General features: G+C 35.0%; 1 protein-coding gene across 6 annotated transcripts in view; it reads right to left on the bottom strand.

Moving 5' to 3' along the window:
• NUP210L (nucleoporin 210 like) overlaps window positions 1-15,449 on the bottom strand; it is a 115,253-nt gene that overhangs the window by 54,572 nt on the left and 45,232 nt on the right. For all 6 annotated transcript variants that reach the window (XM_074223434.1, XM_074223430.1, XM_074223433.1 and 3 more), the window contains 5 exons: window positions 10,552-10,750; window positions 9,965-10,110; window positions 8,204-8,425; window positions 5,021-5,194; window positions 146-338 (listed from right to left, as the gene is read on the bottom strand). In XM_074223434.1, coding sequence (XP_074079535.1) covers window positions 146-338; window positions 5,021-5,194; window positions 8,204-8,425; window positions 9,965-10,110; window positions 10,552-10,750 — 934 coding nt within the window. The remainder of the gene's footprint in view (window positions 1-145; window positions 339-5,020; window positions 5,195-8,203; window positions 8,426-9,964; window positions 10,111-10,551; window positions 10,751-15,449) is intronic.

Here is a 15,449-nt window from a genome sequence, read left to right as displayed (position 1 = left end):
AGTTGTTTAACTTCTCTAAGCTTCAGAAAGGTAAATGTAAAATGACAATGATATTTATACTTACCTACTTCATGGGGTTGTAAGAATTACATGAGATAATATATGGAAAACATAATTAAAATCATATAATGTTAATAAAAATTACCATGTAGTCTGGTTTGTCCACTTCCTTCATCCTTGGCTACCATCATCATTAAGTTATAATCTTCAAAGTGAGCAAGGGTTTCATTGGAGGATTTCCATTCCAACATTAGTGAACTGAAGTTATCAAACTTCTTTCGGTGCTGGTCAAACACTGCCAGTTCAAGGATAGTGTCCCTCAGGCTTGACACAGGAATCTGAGTTCAAAGACAACAGCCACTGGTATTATGGTAGGAACCAAAATTTTAAAGAAATTATTTTTCCAATAAATAAATTTTCTTCTTCCTACCCTTCTCAACCACACCCAAGTAATCTGATATGTTTTACATGTATAATCATGTTATATGTTTTTGTATTGGTCATGCTATGAAAGAATCAGAACAAAATAGGAAAAATCACAAGAAGGGAAAAACAAAAAACAAAAAATTAAAAAGGTGAAGATAGTATGCACTGTTCTCCATTCAGATTTCATAGTTCTTTGAATGCAGGTGTTTTTTCCCATCTCAGGTCTTTCAGAATTGTCTTTGATTGCTGTATCGCTAAGAAGAATTAAGTCCATTGCAGTTGATCATTGTGCAACATTGTTGTGAAAGTGTACAATGTTCTCCTGATTCTGCTCACTTCACTGAGCATCAGTTCGTGTAAGTCTTTCCAGGTTTTTCTGATATCTGCCTGCTCATTCTTTTTTGTTTGTTCGTTTTTGAAAGGCAATGGGGTTAAGTGATTTGTCCAAGGTTACATAGCTAGGTAATTATTTAAGTGTCTGAGGCCGGATTTGAACTCAGGTACTCCTGACTCCAGGGCCAGTGCTCTATCCACTGTGCTACCTAGTTGCCCCTACTAACTTGCTAAGTACTTTTCATGAAGAAGCATAGAATGAAGTTGTTAGTTAATTTTATTACTCTTAATAGTTTAATTATAATTACTTTTTAATAGTTACTACTAAAACTGTTACAGGAATAATAAAAGCTTTGATAGGGATGATGCTGATATTGAATTTCTCTATTCTTATACTTTTTATACTTTTTTGGGGGGTTTTGCAAGGCAAATGGGGTTAAGTGGCTTGCCCAAGGCCACACAGCTAGGTAATTATTATTAAGTGTCTGAGACCAGATTTGAACCCAGGTACTCCTGACTCCAGGACCGGTGCTTTATCCACTACGCCACCTAGCTGCCCCATAAATTTCTCTATTATTTAAAAATTTCATTTCAAATTCTCTTTTTAACTCATTGATATAACTATAGAATCCCCTCCAATCTACTCCCCCAACTTGTACTCAAGGTTAGGGTCCCAGAGTATAGGTACTACCTCAGATTCTAGGGATAACCCTATGGGGTTTGCACTCTCAAGTCTATATAGCCCACAAACTCCAACCTTTGTGCTTCTTAAAAACAATCTACCAGGAGACACAATTTTAGAAAAGGTATTTACTAAAATGGCATAGTAAAAATAGTAGTTTTAAAGCAATTTCCCCATAAAACTGGTATGTATTCTTCCATAAATACATACAACATACATAGGAATAATGGGTTAAATTGAAGAACAATGGTAGAAGTACAATAGTAGTTGACACAACATATAGATATACATTTTTGGGATATATGAGCTGCACAGGCAGTTCACAACTCTACATAGCTCCCAGGGTCTCTGCCAGAGAAATTGCTCAGGCAGGTTCTCAGGATTTATTTTAATTATTTTTGTTTTTTTGCAAGGCAATGGGGTTAAGTGACTTGCCCAAGGTCACACAGCTAGATAATCATTAAGTGTCTGAGGCCAGATTTGAACTCAGGTCCTCCTGACTCCAGGGCCAGTGCTGTATCCATTGTGCCACCTAGCTGTTCCCTCTTTTGTGTCTGTGCTTGTGTGTGTGTGTGTTCAGAATTTCTCAGTATTTACTTTTGATTTTCTTGCTTTATGAACCAAAGAAAATTGTATTGAGTTTATTAGTGATTCTAAGTGTATTTATAACAATATGATAAGTGAATTTAACTTATTAGAAGAGCTCTATAGTATCTGTCCATAAAAGACTGATTAATGTACTATACAGACTATGCAAATTGTACAAAGCCAGTTTTCAGTGCCTGTTCAACTGAGAATCTATTCTGCACATTTTTCCTCCTGAAGTGACTGAACAAGCTTTGCTTTCATCCAGTGCACTGTTGGGTTTTTCTGGTTCTTTGTTCAAGGCAACCAACATTTTGGTGAGTATGTCCAGAACTCCCGACTTCACTAGGTACCTCTGGAACTGCTCCTGCTTTGAGTTAGTGGCTTTGTAATGGGCCATAGAGACAGTGGCAGTGGGTGGCATAGCCTGAGCACCCCACTTTTTCACAGCTAGCTAGCTTCTTTACTGCTAACAGGGCAATTCTTTTTTTTTTTTTTAGTTTAGTTTTTTTTTTTGCAAGGCAATGGGGTTAAGTAGCTTGCCCAAGGCCACACAGCTAGCTAATTATTAAATGTCTGAGGCTGGATTTGAACTCAGGCAATCCTGACTTCAGGGCCAGTGATCTATCCACTGCGCTACCTAGCTGTCACAACGGGGCAATTCTTTTTTTTAATTCATAAAATGTATTTATTTCATTTTTTAAATAAATTATAAATTATTTTATGTTGATTATATTATTTTATTATAAATTATAAATGTTTACTTTATAAAATTTACTATTACCTGTTTCAAGGTCTCTTATAAGGAAAGCTCTTTGCACATCTTTTTTTAATTTAATATTTATTCTCATCTTGTACAAATAATTTTTTTTATACATTAATGAAATATTCTTGTTTAAGAGTAAATGAAATACCCCCATATAGACTTGCTTGAGTGATAAAGTAAAGGGGAGAGAAAAAAAATTAAAATAAAAAAATAATAGTAATAATTGTAGGTATGGCCAGGTGGTGCAATGGATGGAGCACCAGCCCTGGAGCCATGAGCACCCGAGCCCGCATCCGGCCCCATACACCCAACAATCACCTGGCTGTGTGACATGCAAGCCACCCAAACCCCACTGCCCTGCAAAAACCAAAAAAAGAAAAAAAAGACCCAAAATAAAATAAAAAATAGTAATAATAGTAGGGGTGGCTGGGTGGACAGAGCATTGGCCCTTGAGCCAGGAGCACCCGGGTCCAAATCCAGCCTCAGACACCCAACGATCACCCTGCTATGCTGCCCCAGGCAGGCCACCCAGCCCCATTTGCCCTGCACACACCCCAAAATAATAATAATAAAAACTGTGCTTGAGTCTTTGTTCCAACACCAACAACTCTGTCGCAGGTGGATCACATTCTTTACGATAAATCCATCACAAAAGTTACTTCCATATTTTTCCACCATTGCCATTGCTGATTGCAACTCCCTCCTTTCGTATTTCTCCACTACCATGTACTATATTTTCTCTCTCCTTTCATGTTGACTCTGCTGTAGGGTAGCTGAGTGGTGCAGCAGACAGATCCCTGGTCCTGGGTCCAAGAGGCCCCAAGCCCCCATACCACCCCTTAGGCCTAGCATCCACCTGGCCCTATGGTCCCAGACAGGCCATCCAATCCCAGCCCCTTGCAGGGGGTGGGAGCAGGGGGGGGGCAGGGGGAGGAGGAGGAAATCTCACTTCACAAGCAGTTCCTGTCTTTCAATATTTTCCACTTTCTATTTGCTGAAATTCATCTAAGGCATAGATATTTAGATCTCTTAGAAGTTCTGCTAATGTGTTCAGACAATTCTAATGTGTTTCTCTGCATGATTCAGTCAGGGTGATGTTCACACCTGTTTATGTCACATTAAAACTTTATAAGGAATGACTACATCAATTAAATTGGGGTGACATGATATCAGAGTCCAGTCCCATTTACATATCAAAAGTTGGATGACAGTGCAATGTTAAGAGTGGATATAGACATCACTCGATATAACAAATTCTAGAATTCTTAGATGATAAAATGAAAAGTTGAGAAAATTAAATTAATATTGTCTTCATTTTTATTACTAATTCTGTATCACTGCTTACATTCTGAATACTGACTAGGTCTTTGGAGTTAAGTTCCTAAGTTCTTAAGTTTAACTTTCTTCTCTGAATTAAATTTAGAAGTTCAGTTTTCCTTCTAATCACTGTTCTATTCTTGTGTTAAGGAAATCTGCTATCCTTGAAGGATGCAAGTAGATGCCAGGAGTCTAGATTGTTGTTCTTCAGGAATGTCAGGTCTATTATCACTGTGATACTAACTAGCCAGCAGGTGCATAGCATCAGTGACATACACTTCCACAGCAGCAAGATGCAAGGAGAGTTGTTGGTAATCCAGTATTCTAAATTTCCAGTCAACCAATATTTTCCCCCACATCTATGATGGTTCTAATTTTGTAACCAATCATGTTATTTTTCCCATATATGAAGATACAGATTTTGTACCCAATCATATCCCCCCCCCCCATCTATAATGCTGTCTTATTGGCTTTGGGTGGTTCTTTTTTTAAATTTTTTAAAAATTTATTTAAGGCAATGGGGTTAAGTGACTTGCCCAAGGCCACACAGCTAGGTAATTATTTAGTGTCTGAGGCAGGAATCAAACTCAGGTCCTCCTAACTCCAGGGCTGGTGCTGTATCTACTGTACCACCTAGCTGCTCCAATGGTTCTTCTTTTGTCTATAAAAATGATCTGCTACCATCATTCAGGGTCTTTTGGCTTGGTAAGGAGCTAAAGACTCCTTTTATGGGGAACTGCTAGCCTGACCCATAAACTGGACATGCTCAGAGTTTTGTGGCTCAGTTTGCCTTAATTTTAATTATGACATAGTTTTCATAGTTCAAATAAAGAGCTACATTTGGGTCTGTTAACCTACATATACAAAAGGACAGCAATACTGAGTTAGTTTTAAACTTAATCTGGACTCACCAGTTGCTTGTTGTGCTGTGGCAGAGGGCATGGCTGAGCACCTGTGGGTACTTTGTATACTGGAGTTACAGACATGCTGGCAGGGTGGGCGCAAATGAAACGTACTTGCACCCTCTCCATAGCAGGGCTGGGGTTTAAGACACCTGGATGATTTCCAATACGGAATGTTAGCACCTTTGAAGGAAATACAGATGTTTAGTTTTGGGGGAGCATTTCATGTAAGATACGCACCAGATATTTTTCTTATTTTTCTTTCATTTTTAAGGGCTTGTTGGCACAGGACTTTGCACATAGTAAATATACAATAAATGTTTCTTTAATTTAAAAAAGATCTTCCATAAATAGAAGGTATAATATTCTATCTAGAATATTGGACAAATATCAGTTTTATCAGACCATTTAGACATTATATACAGATAAATTCCTTGGAAAATCATAGCTTTCGATTGTCTACACAAATGGAAGGTAGGGACAATAATAACTGATAAAGAATTTAAATATATATAATGTATTATATATATTTTACATATATTTGCCAAATATTTTAATCTATCTTCTAATAGAACTTTTATCAGAGCTATTTGCAAAGAATAAAATAAATTTGTATTTCATCTTCCCCTGGTGAAGGTGCTAAAAATTGTAGAAGATGAGGAGAGCAAAGGAGAAGGGAAAGGGTGTTCACACTGGATAATTAATTCTCCAGCATCATTGAATATAATCAAGTTAATTACAGGCATTATAGAATCAAATATTAGCTCAGATGGATAGAGCATGATGTTAATAAAACCAAAATCTTGAGTATGATCCCTAGTGTAGTGGTTAACTATTCTCTGTTTCAGTCACAGACTGAATCCTTAACTATGCGCAGCTCTGTTGCAAATATTTGCCACTACACCTGAGATGGGAGAGAATGAAAATCCATTCTTACTACTAGAAAATTCACTCAAAGCATATGTTCTTATTGATAATGGATAATAATATCCTTTTTGTATATGAAGCACAACAATTTAAAAAAGGTTTTATTTATTTTGAGTTTTATGTTTTTTCCCCTAATCTTATTCCCCATCCCCCCCCCCCCACAGAAGGCAATTTGGCAGTCTTTACATTGTTTCTATGGTATACATTGATCCAAATTGAATGTGATGAGAAAGAAATCATATACTTAAGGAAGAAACACAGAGTATAAGAGATAGCAAGATCAGACAATAAGATTTCAGTTTTGTTCTTCTATATTAAAGGTAATAGTCCTTGGTCTTTGTTCAAACTCTACAATTCTTTCTCTGGATACAGATGATATTCTCCATCACAGACAGTCCCAAATTGTCCCTGATTGTTGCACTGATGGAATGAGCAAGTCCATCAAGGTTGAATATCACCCCCATGTTGCTGTTAGGATGTACAGTGTTTTTCTGGTTCTGCTCATCTCACTCAGCATCAGTTCATGCAAATCCCTCCAGGCTTCCCTGAATTCCCATCTCTCCTGGTTTCTAATAGAACAATAGTGTTCCATGACATACATACATATATCACAGTTTGTCAAGCCATTCCCCATTGAAGGACATTTACTTGATTTCCAATTCTTTGTCACCACAAACAGTACTGCTATGAATATTTTTTTTTAGGTTTTTTTTTTTTTGGAAGGTAAATGGGGTTAAGTGGCTCGCCCAAGGCCACACAGCTAGGCAATTACTAAGTGTCTGAGACCAGATTTGAACCTAGGTACTCCTGACTCCAGGGCTGGTGCTTTATCCACTGCGCCACCTAGCTGTCCTGCTATGAATATTTTTGCACAAGTGATGTTTTTACCCTTTTTCAACATCTCTTCAGGGATGATGTAGTGGTATTGCTGGATCAAAGGGTATGTACATTTCTGTTGCCCTTTGGGCATAGTTCCAAATTTCTTTCCAGAAAGATTGGATGAGTTCACAGCTCCACTAACAACGTAATAGTGTCCCAGATTTCCCACAACCCTTCCAACAATGATCATTGTCCTTTCTGGTCATATTGGCCAGTCTGAGAAGTGTGAGATGGTACCTCAGAGATGCTTTAATTGCATTTCTCTAATAAGTTAATTATTTAGAGCAATTTTTCATATGACTATGGATAGCTTTGATCTCATCTGTAAATTGCCTTTGCAAATCTAACGTACAACATTATTATCAAAGTCTAAACCCTTTGATGGAGCTTCTAAAAATGTTAAATAAGGACTATTCTTCAATTTGCTCATTCTTTTTAAAAATTTTTTTAAATTTTTATTTAAGGCAATGGGGTTAAGTGATTTGCCCAAGGTCACACAGGTAGGCAATTATTAAGATTTGAACTCAGATCCTCGTGACTCTAGGGCCAGTGCCACCTAGCTGCCTCTAGAATGCTCATTGTTAATGAACAGTCTGCAGAGAAACTTAAAAGGGGTGTCAAAGCATTAGGGGTCTGCTAGAAGATATGAGTGTCTTAATTAAAACAAAGGCACTTTTATTAAAATAATTTTCAGATAAAAATTTAAAGCTTATGGAAAAGGAGTAATATCTACATTATTTAAAAGCAATTTAAATTCCATATTCCAGTTAAATAATATTTTCCTTATTTTTCTTTTATCTTTTAAGTGCTTGTACTGGAAAGAAAGCAGCACTTGGCACAGTACTTTGCACATGGTAAATATATAATAAATGATTTAGTTAAAAAAACAAACCTCTTTTAGAAGTAGAAGGTATAATATGCCATCTAGAAAACTGGACTAGACAGAAGTATCAAACTCAAATAAAAACCATACAAAAAGATCTTTGAGGGTTGAATGTTGACTTAGAAAATTACATGTTAAAAGTGTCAATGTTTTATTGTAGTTTTATTTTATTAAATATTTTCCAATTAAATTTTTATCTGATTCAGCCACAATCAGGATTATTTTGGGTACATATGGCTTGAAGGTTGTAAGTGTGATACTTTTAGACTAGTTTATCTCTAAGATCTACTAACTCTAAAATACCATGACAATGAAAATCATCATGAAAACTCTAGGTGCATTAAAGGGTAGTCAATTTTAAAGCCCTCCAGCAGTAAAACAATAATTCTCCTTCCAGTAATTGTCTAGATAGGAAGAAAGGTTCTTTCCTTTATGGAAAAGAAAACTAAGAGCATAAAGAATTATGTGACTTTTTTCTCTAAGTAATATAAAGAAAAGCCTACTTGTTCTCCTAAAGCCTGGCACAATATCCGGTAGATATACTGATTCTGTTTTCTCTTTGCTGGTAGTCGAACTTGTGATACACTGATCTTCAATTCATTCTCCACACTCAGTTCCAAAAAGAATCGTGAAGGCTCTAAAATCCATGGTCCAGGTCCACCTTCAAACACCATCTCCTTCACAGACTGCCATGTCACCAGTGCTACCTCCACAGGATTTACAGCCTGAAGACATGACAATAAAAAGTTAACCATGGCTATGAACATAGTATGTTTCTTGGCATGCTATCTCTTTTACAAAGAATAACTCTTCTCTCCTCATTAAAAAATATAAAAATATCTTGAATTTATGCAGTGATTCAAACTAGAGCAATATATTTTTCATATATATTTGTTTCTTTAAGTCTCATAGCAATTTTGTAGAATAGGCAGCAGAGAGTTATTATTCTCATTTTTTTTTATTTGTTTAAGGAAAGAGAGGTTAAATGATTTGCCTGAGTAGCTAGGGCAGAGTTGGGAAAGAATTCAGATCTTTTGACTCATAATCCAGTGTTTTTCCTTTTATACTATACTATCTCTGCAAAACAAAAAAACCCCTCTTGGAGGCAATGAAGTAAGAATGTATGTTGCTTTTAAACTAAAAGGGCATATAAAAAAGGAGCAGGGGCAAGAAAAGGAATATGGTTAAAATTTTTCTCATTAAGTGTATTTTTCTTCTTTCTAAGAGCATAATCTATATTAATTTATTGAGTAAGGACAAAATGGGCAGGTTTCAAAACAAAGAAGGTTGAAATAATCACTATGAAAATTTAGGCTTCTGTGTTTCCTTCCTGCTCTATATGAAACATCATAACTATCTAATAGCATTCTTATTTCAATTTGCATAATAACATGTTGATACTATGCATGCAAATGAAACAGATGTGAGCCCTTTCCTCAAGAAGAATATCATCTACAATAGGATACATATAGAAGGGCATACAGAAAAATATACAATAAACCTAGCAATATTATAATAGTTTGAACATCTAAGTAAATAAATATTGAAGTTGGGCAAATGTGCACTGCTCATACATCAAAAGATTGTTTTGAGTACCATGTATGTGTACACAGAACCTGTTTGATGTACTCCTTGGATTAGCAACAAAAAGAGCAATGGAACTTATTTAGCTGATTTTAATAACGAAGTAAACTATTTTTAGAAATAGTTTAACATTTCTTTCACTATACATCAATGTTAACTTTTCCCCTGTAATTACTTCCTTTCTCTTACTCCCATGAAGTCAGGCTTTGGAAATGTCTAGCAAGTAAATGATTTTCAAACAGATCAATTTTAGCTTCTGACTAGAATAAAATATACAGAGAGCAAGCTAGACTCCATAATTTCATTTCTCAACAATACTCTATCAAAATGGAACAGTAATGCTGATTAAAAAAAAGATTAAATTCTCTTTTCCCAGAAGATCTGTGAATATGAGGAAGAAGAAAATCAACTTCCCACTCTTGTGTAGGAAGACCTCATTTTCCAGAAATTCTTAAGAATGTATGCTAATTACTGCTAATAAAACTCAAAGGTATACCTAAGTAACTTCTGAGATAACTGTGGCTCCAAGTAGATGCTATCCAAGGAGAATTTAAGTGTAAGAAACTCAGAGGACAAAGAAACAACTGATTTGAAAGCAGAGAATCCAAAAATTAAAATAATGACTCTTTTTGAGTCACATGGAAAGAACTACTTGTCCCTTCCTTAGGGGACCGTCTCACCCTAAGTGGTTCATAAGCTGCAAATGTAGCACTGCTCTCAAAGTATTCTTCATGCACAATCACACTCACTGTCACCAAGGTGTGGCCCAAGGACTTGGCTGCTATGTGGGCACTAGAGCAGAATACTGGTCCTGATTTTTGGGCACCTGTAGATCAAAAGGCATCATCTAAATGAAGCAAATAAGCACACACACACACACACACACACACACACACACATATACATATATATATATATATATATATATATATATAGTTTCAGGAACTGGGAAAAATCAAGAAAATAAAAATAACTCATCTTAGATACTGGCCTTCAAGCACTATCTGAAATATCATACTTATGATACTGCTTGGTATAGAAAGGAATAATAAACAAAATACTTCCATGTGGCTTAAGGGAAAAAGAAATTAGACTGGAAACTGGAAGGGCTGGATTCTGAATTCAGTGGCTCAACATTAAATCCAGGCCAAGTCATTTAATCTGTTTCCCTAACTATAAGAGAACATTGAGAAATATCATTATAATTTCTTCTTTCTGCCATCCTGGTTATAGAAAGGTGGCAAATAGAAAAATCTTGTTTCCTTACCTTCTTTGAGAAGAGTAAAGACCCCTTGCTTATCCATGTTTACATCCAGAGATAAAAGAGAACAATCTGTGAATGCCATGGCACCCCCAGTCTCTTTGTTTATGTGGTACATGGCAATAGGAATCTCTATGACTTGGCCAATCTCCACATCAGCATGAAATGGCAAGAGTTTCATTTTGTTCAGCTTCAGAACATATACCTGGAAGGAAAAATGATTATGAATCTTCTCTGAAAGTCAAGCAAAGAAAGCTCTTGGAATGACAACAAAATGGATTTTCTTAGACAAGGAAACTATGGAATTTTTTTTTTAAAGGACTAGCAGTTCTATTCTCAAGTCTGGAAAACTCAACTCCCTAAGTTTCTTTAGTGTTCCAACAATAGAAGTAGCCATTCAATTGAAGTCACAAACCGGTTAGTATTATGTGATTTTCTCATAAGTTTCCCTTACTTTCAGTGGCAAGACAGGTTAGAGGATTCAGACTCAAATTCTGCAGGTAGGTAGGATATGGCAGGGGTTTAGAGGGAAAGGAACGTGTCTTGAAGAAGAGGCATATGACCTGATAGATTTCAAAAGATGAGATAAAAGGAGAAGATAATCCAAATAGAATGAAGAACAAGAACAAAGGAAGGAAAGCTAAAGAATATAATTATGTATAAAGAATGCTGCATAGCTCAGTTCAGATAGAGAAGAGGGTCAGGAAAATAGGAAGAAATAAAACTATGGAGGACTGAGAGTAAAATTTATTTGGTAGGTTAAACAAAGGTTTGTTGAATAAAGTGGGCTGGCACTTTACTTTTTTTTCAAAAGTGTCATAAAATCAGTCTTGCAATGGTGATCCGTACAGTTGGGGATATGAGTGAAGAAATTATTATAGGACAATCAACTGAGAGACTAGATTAAGGAATGAAGAAAAAAGAGGGGAGAACAAAAAAAGACTGAAGGCAAAATTCCCCCATGGGTTAACTACAACAGTTGGACTCAACAGACAACCTTTTAGACTCCTTTTCTATTTTTTGTTTCCCTCCTAAGCAGCTGATTTAACATAGATTTTATTTGTTATACAAGTATAATCATATTATTTACACATGTGAAAGAATAATCAGAAAAGGGAAAAATCATGAGAAAGAAAAACAAAAAAATTTTAAAAAGTGAAAATATATGCTTTGATCTGTATTCAGACTCCATAATTCTTTCTCTGGATGTGGATAGTACTTTCTAATACAAGTCTTGTGGGATTGTCTTGAATAATTGTGCTACTGAGAAGAGCTAAGTCAATCATAGTTAATCATTGCACAATATTGCTGTTACTATGTACAATGTTCCCTGATTCTATCCCTTCACTCAACATCAGTTCATGTAAGTCTTTACGGTCTTTCTGAAATCTACCTGCTCATTATTTCTTATAGAATAATACTATTCCATTTCATTCATATACTACAATTTGTTCAGCCTTTCCCCAATTGATGGACATCCCACAATTTCCAGTTCTTTGCTACCATAAAAAAGAGTTGCTATATTTTTCTATATATGGGTTTTTTCTATTTTTATGATCTTTTTGGAATACAGAAGTAGTAATGGTACAGTTTTATAACTCTTTGAACATAGTTCTAAATTGTTATCCAGAATGGTTGGATCAATTTACAATTCCACCAACAATACATTGGTTCAACACAGATCTTTAAGTGTATGTGTCCAAGGTTGGAGATGACCTTATGAACTAAAGTAGTTCAGTACACAGTTGGAGATCACTGACCACAAGGAGAGAAGTCTCCAGCAACTCACTCTAGCATCCTTGGAGAAGATGACCATCAACAAGAGAAATGTGCCAAAGACTGGCCCATTTTAACAGAATTTAGGACTTTGAGAGACATAGAGCAAGGCTGAGTGCAGTGTAAAATACCAGCAGTTTCTAGGCACAACATAATAGTAATTAGTATTGCCACTTAATCATATATGCTTTTGTCAAATGTAAATTTGTATTTAAAATTTCTTTTGTATGTAAGAAATAAATACCTCCCCTATAAATGATTTACCCTAGACAAGTACCTTTTTAGTTCTTCCCTGGAGAGATTTAGATATACACAAATACCTTTTCTTTAAGTATTTTTCTTAGGGAATTCACTGGTTTGTTCAATTTCTTTTTCTAAAATGGCATTAAGTATTCTATTTTCTCTTCTGCTAATCTTAAGCAGATTTATATTTTTGTAAATTATTCATCTACTTTACTCAGACTGTCAGAATTATTGGCATACAGTTGGGAAAATAGCTCCTAATTACTGCTTTTCTTCATTAGTGGTGACTGCATTTTCATTTTGATACAGTAATTTTTGATGCTGGCAATTTGGTTTTCTAATTTCTTTTTTTAAAAATCAAATTAATCAATGACTTAACTATTTTATTGTTTTTTTATAGAATTAGTTTTCAGTTTTCTTTATTAGTTCAATGGTTTTCTTACTTCCAATTTTATTAATCTCTTTTGATTTTCAGGATTTTCAATTTAGTATATAATTGGAGATTTAAAATTTGATCATTTTTGAGATATTTTTAGTTGCATGCCCAATTCATTGATTTGTTCTTTTTTCCCCCTATTTTATTGATACAGGCATTTAGAGACATAACATTTTCCTTAAGTACTACTTTGGCCATACACCACAAATTTTGGTGTGCTGTATCATTATTGTCATTCTCTTAAATTATTGTTTTTATGACTTGTTCTTTGACCTACTCATTCTTTAGAATTAGATTTAGTTTTTGATTTTAATTTTTTTATTTAAGGCAATGGGATTAAGTGACTTGCCAAAGGTCACACAACTAGGTAATTATTAAGTGTCTGAGGCCGGATTTGAACTCAGGTCCTCTTGACTCCAGGGCTGGTGCTCTATCCACTGAGCTACCTAGCTTCCCCTTTTGATTAATTTTTAAACTATTTTTCTCCCACTACTCTTTATGGAATGCAATTTTATTGCATCATGATCTGAAATGGCTGCATTTAATATTTCTGCCTTTCTGTATTTGATTGTGAGGTTTTAAAACCCTAATAAATGGTCAATTTTTAAGGGCCATATTTCAATAAAAAACAGGTATATTCACTTCCTTCCCTGTTCAGTTTAGTATTGATATTATTTATTGTCTATGGTATCTTTTAACCAGTTGTAATTTCCTTCTTTGAATATTTTAATTAAATCCTTCTTTGTTAATTAAATCTATTTTTGCTTTTGCTTTGTCTGAGATCATGATTGCTCCTCTTGCTTTTTTATTTCAGCTAAAGCATAATAAAGCACTCCAACCTTTTACCTTTAACTCTTCAGAAGTCTCCTCATTTCAAGTGTGTTTCCTTACAAGATATTATAGGTTTCTGGTTTTAATCCATTCTGTTATCCACTTCCATTTTATAGAAAAATTCATTCCATTATTGACTGTGTATTTCCCTCCATCCTATATTTCCCATTTATATTTTTCCTCTCTTTTCACCCTGTCTCTCCTGCTTCTGACCACTGTCTCCCTCAATCTATCCTCCCATCAGCATCCCTTCTTTCCTTGACTCCTTCCACTCCTACTTCCCCATAGGGTAAGATAGATTTCTATACTCAACTGAGTATATATGTTATTCCCTCTTTGAGCCAAATCTGAAGAATAAGGTTCAAACAACACTTAAATCCCTTCTTTTCCTCTACTGTTAATAGGTCTTTCACACCTCTGCGTGATCTAATTTACCCCTTTCTGCTACCTTTCTCCTTTTCCTAGTACAAACCTTATTTTTTTTATATACATCAAAATCAACTTATACCCACACAGTCCTTCTAGCTGGCCTAATAGAGATACAGTTATTATAGTTACAAGTATCATCTTCTTGTGTATGGATGTAAACAGTTTATCCTTATTGAATAGCATGCTTCTTTCTTTCCTGTCTATGTTTTTCTGAGTTTCATATATGAAAACAGAATTTTCTGTTTAACTCTGGAGTTGAATAATCTCTTTTCAATAGGAATGTCTGAGAGTCACCTATTTTTTTCCTTGAAAGAATATGTATAATGGGGTGGCTAGGTGGCATAGTGAATAAAGTACTGGCCTTGGAGTCAGGAGTACCTGGGTTCAAATCCGGTCTCAGACACTTGATAATTACCTAGCTGTGTGGCCTTGGGAAAGCCACTTAATGCCTTGCAAAAAACCTAAAAATAAAAAAAGAATATGTATAGTTTTGCTGAATAGTTGATTCTTGATCATAATCCAAATTCCTTTGCTTTCTGGAATATCATATTTCAAGTCCTCTGTTCCTTTAACATAGACACTGATAGATCCTGAGTAATCCTGATTGTAATTCTTCCATATTTGAATTCTTTTTGGTGACTTGCAGTATGTTTTCTTAGATCTGAGAATTCTGGAATTTAGCTATAATATTCCTGGAAGTTTTCATTTTGGGATCTTTTTTAGGAAATGATTGGAGAATTATTTCAATTATTATTTTACCGTCTTGTTTTAGAATGGCAGAATAATAATCAGAAGTTTTCTTTGATAATTTCTTGAAAGATGCTCTCTAGATGCTTTTTCTTATGATGGCTTTCAGATAGTCCAACATTTTTAAAATTATCACTCCTGGCTCTATTTTCCAGATCAGTTATTAGTTCAATGAGTAATCTTTATTGTGATTCTTCCATATTTGAATTGTTTCTTTCTGGCTGCTTGCAATATTTTCTTCTTCATCTAAGATTTCTGAAATTTGGTTATAATATTCCTCTGAATTTTAATTTCCAATGTTATATTTTATATCTTCTGCTATTTTTTCCATTATTTTGATTTTGTTTGGTTCATTCTTGATGTCTCATAAAGTCATTAGTTTCCACTTGCCCGATGTTTACTTTTATGAAATGATCTTCTTTACTCACCTTTTGTACATACT

The sequence above is a fragment of the Macrotis lagotis genome, chromosome 2, assembly GCF_037893015.1.
Source record: "Macrotis lagotis isolate mMagLag1 chromosome 2, bilby.v1.9.chrom.fasta, whole genome shotgun sequence".
Lineage (NCBI taxonomy): Eukaryota > Metazoa > Chordata > Mammalia > Peramelemorphia > Peramelidae > Macrotis > Macrotis lagotis.
Note: the sequence above shows the minus strand (reverse complement) of the source record. Positions and strands in the feature narration are given on the sequence as shown.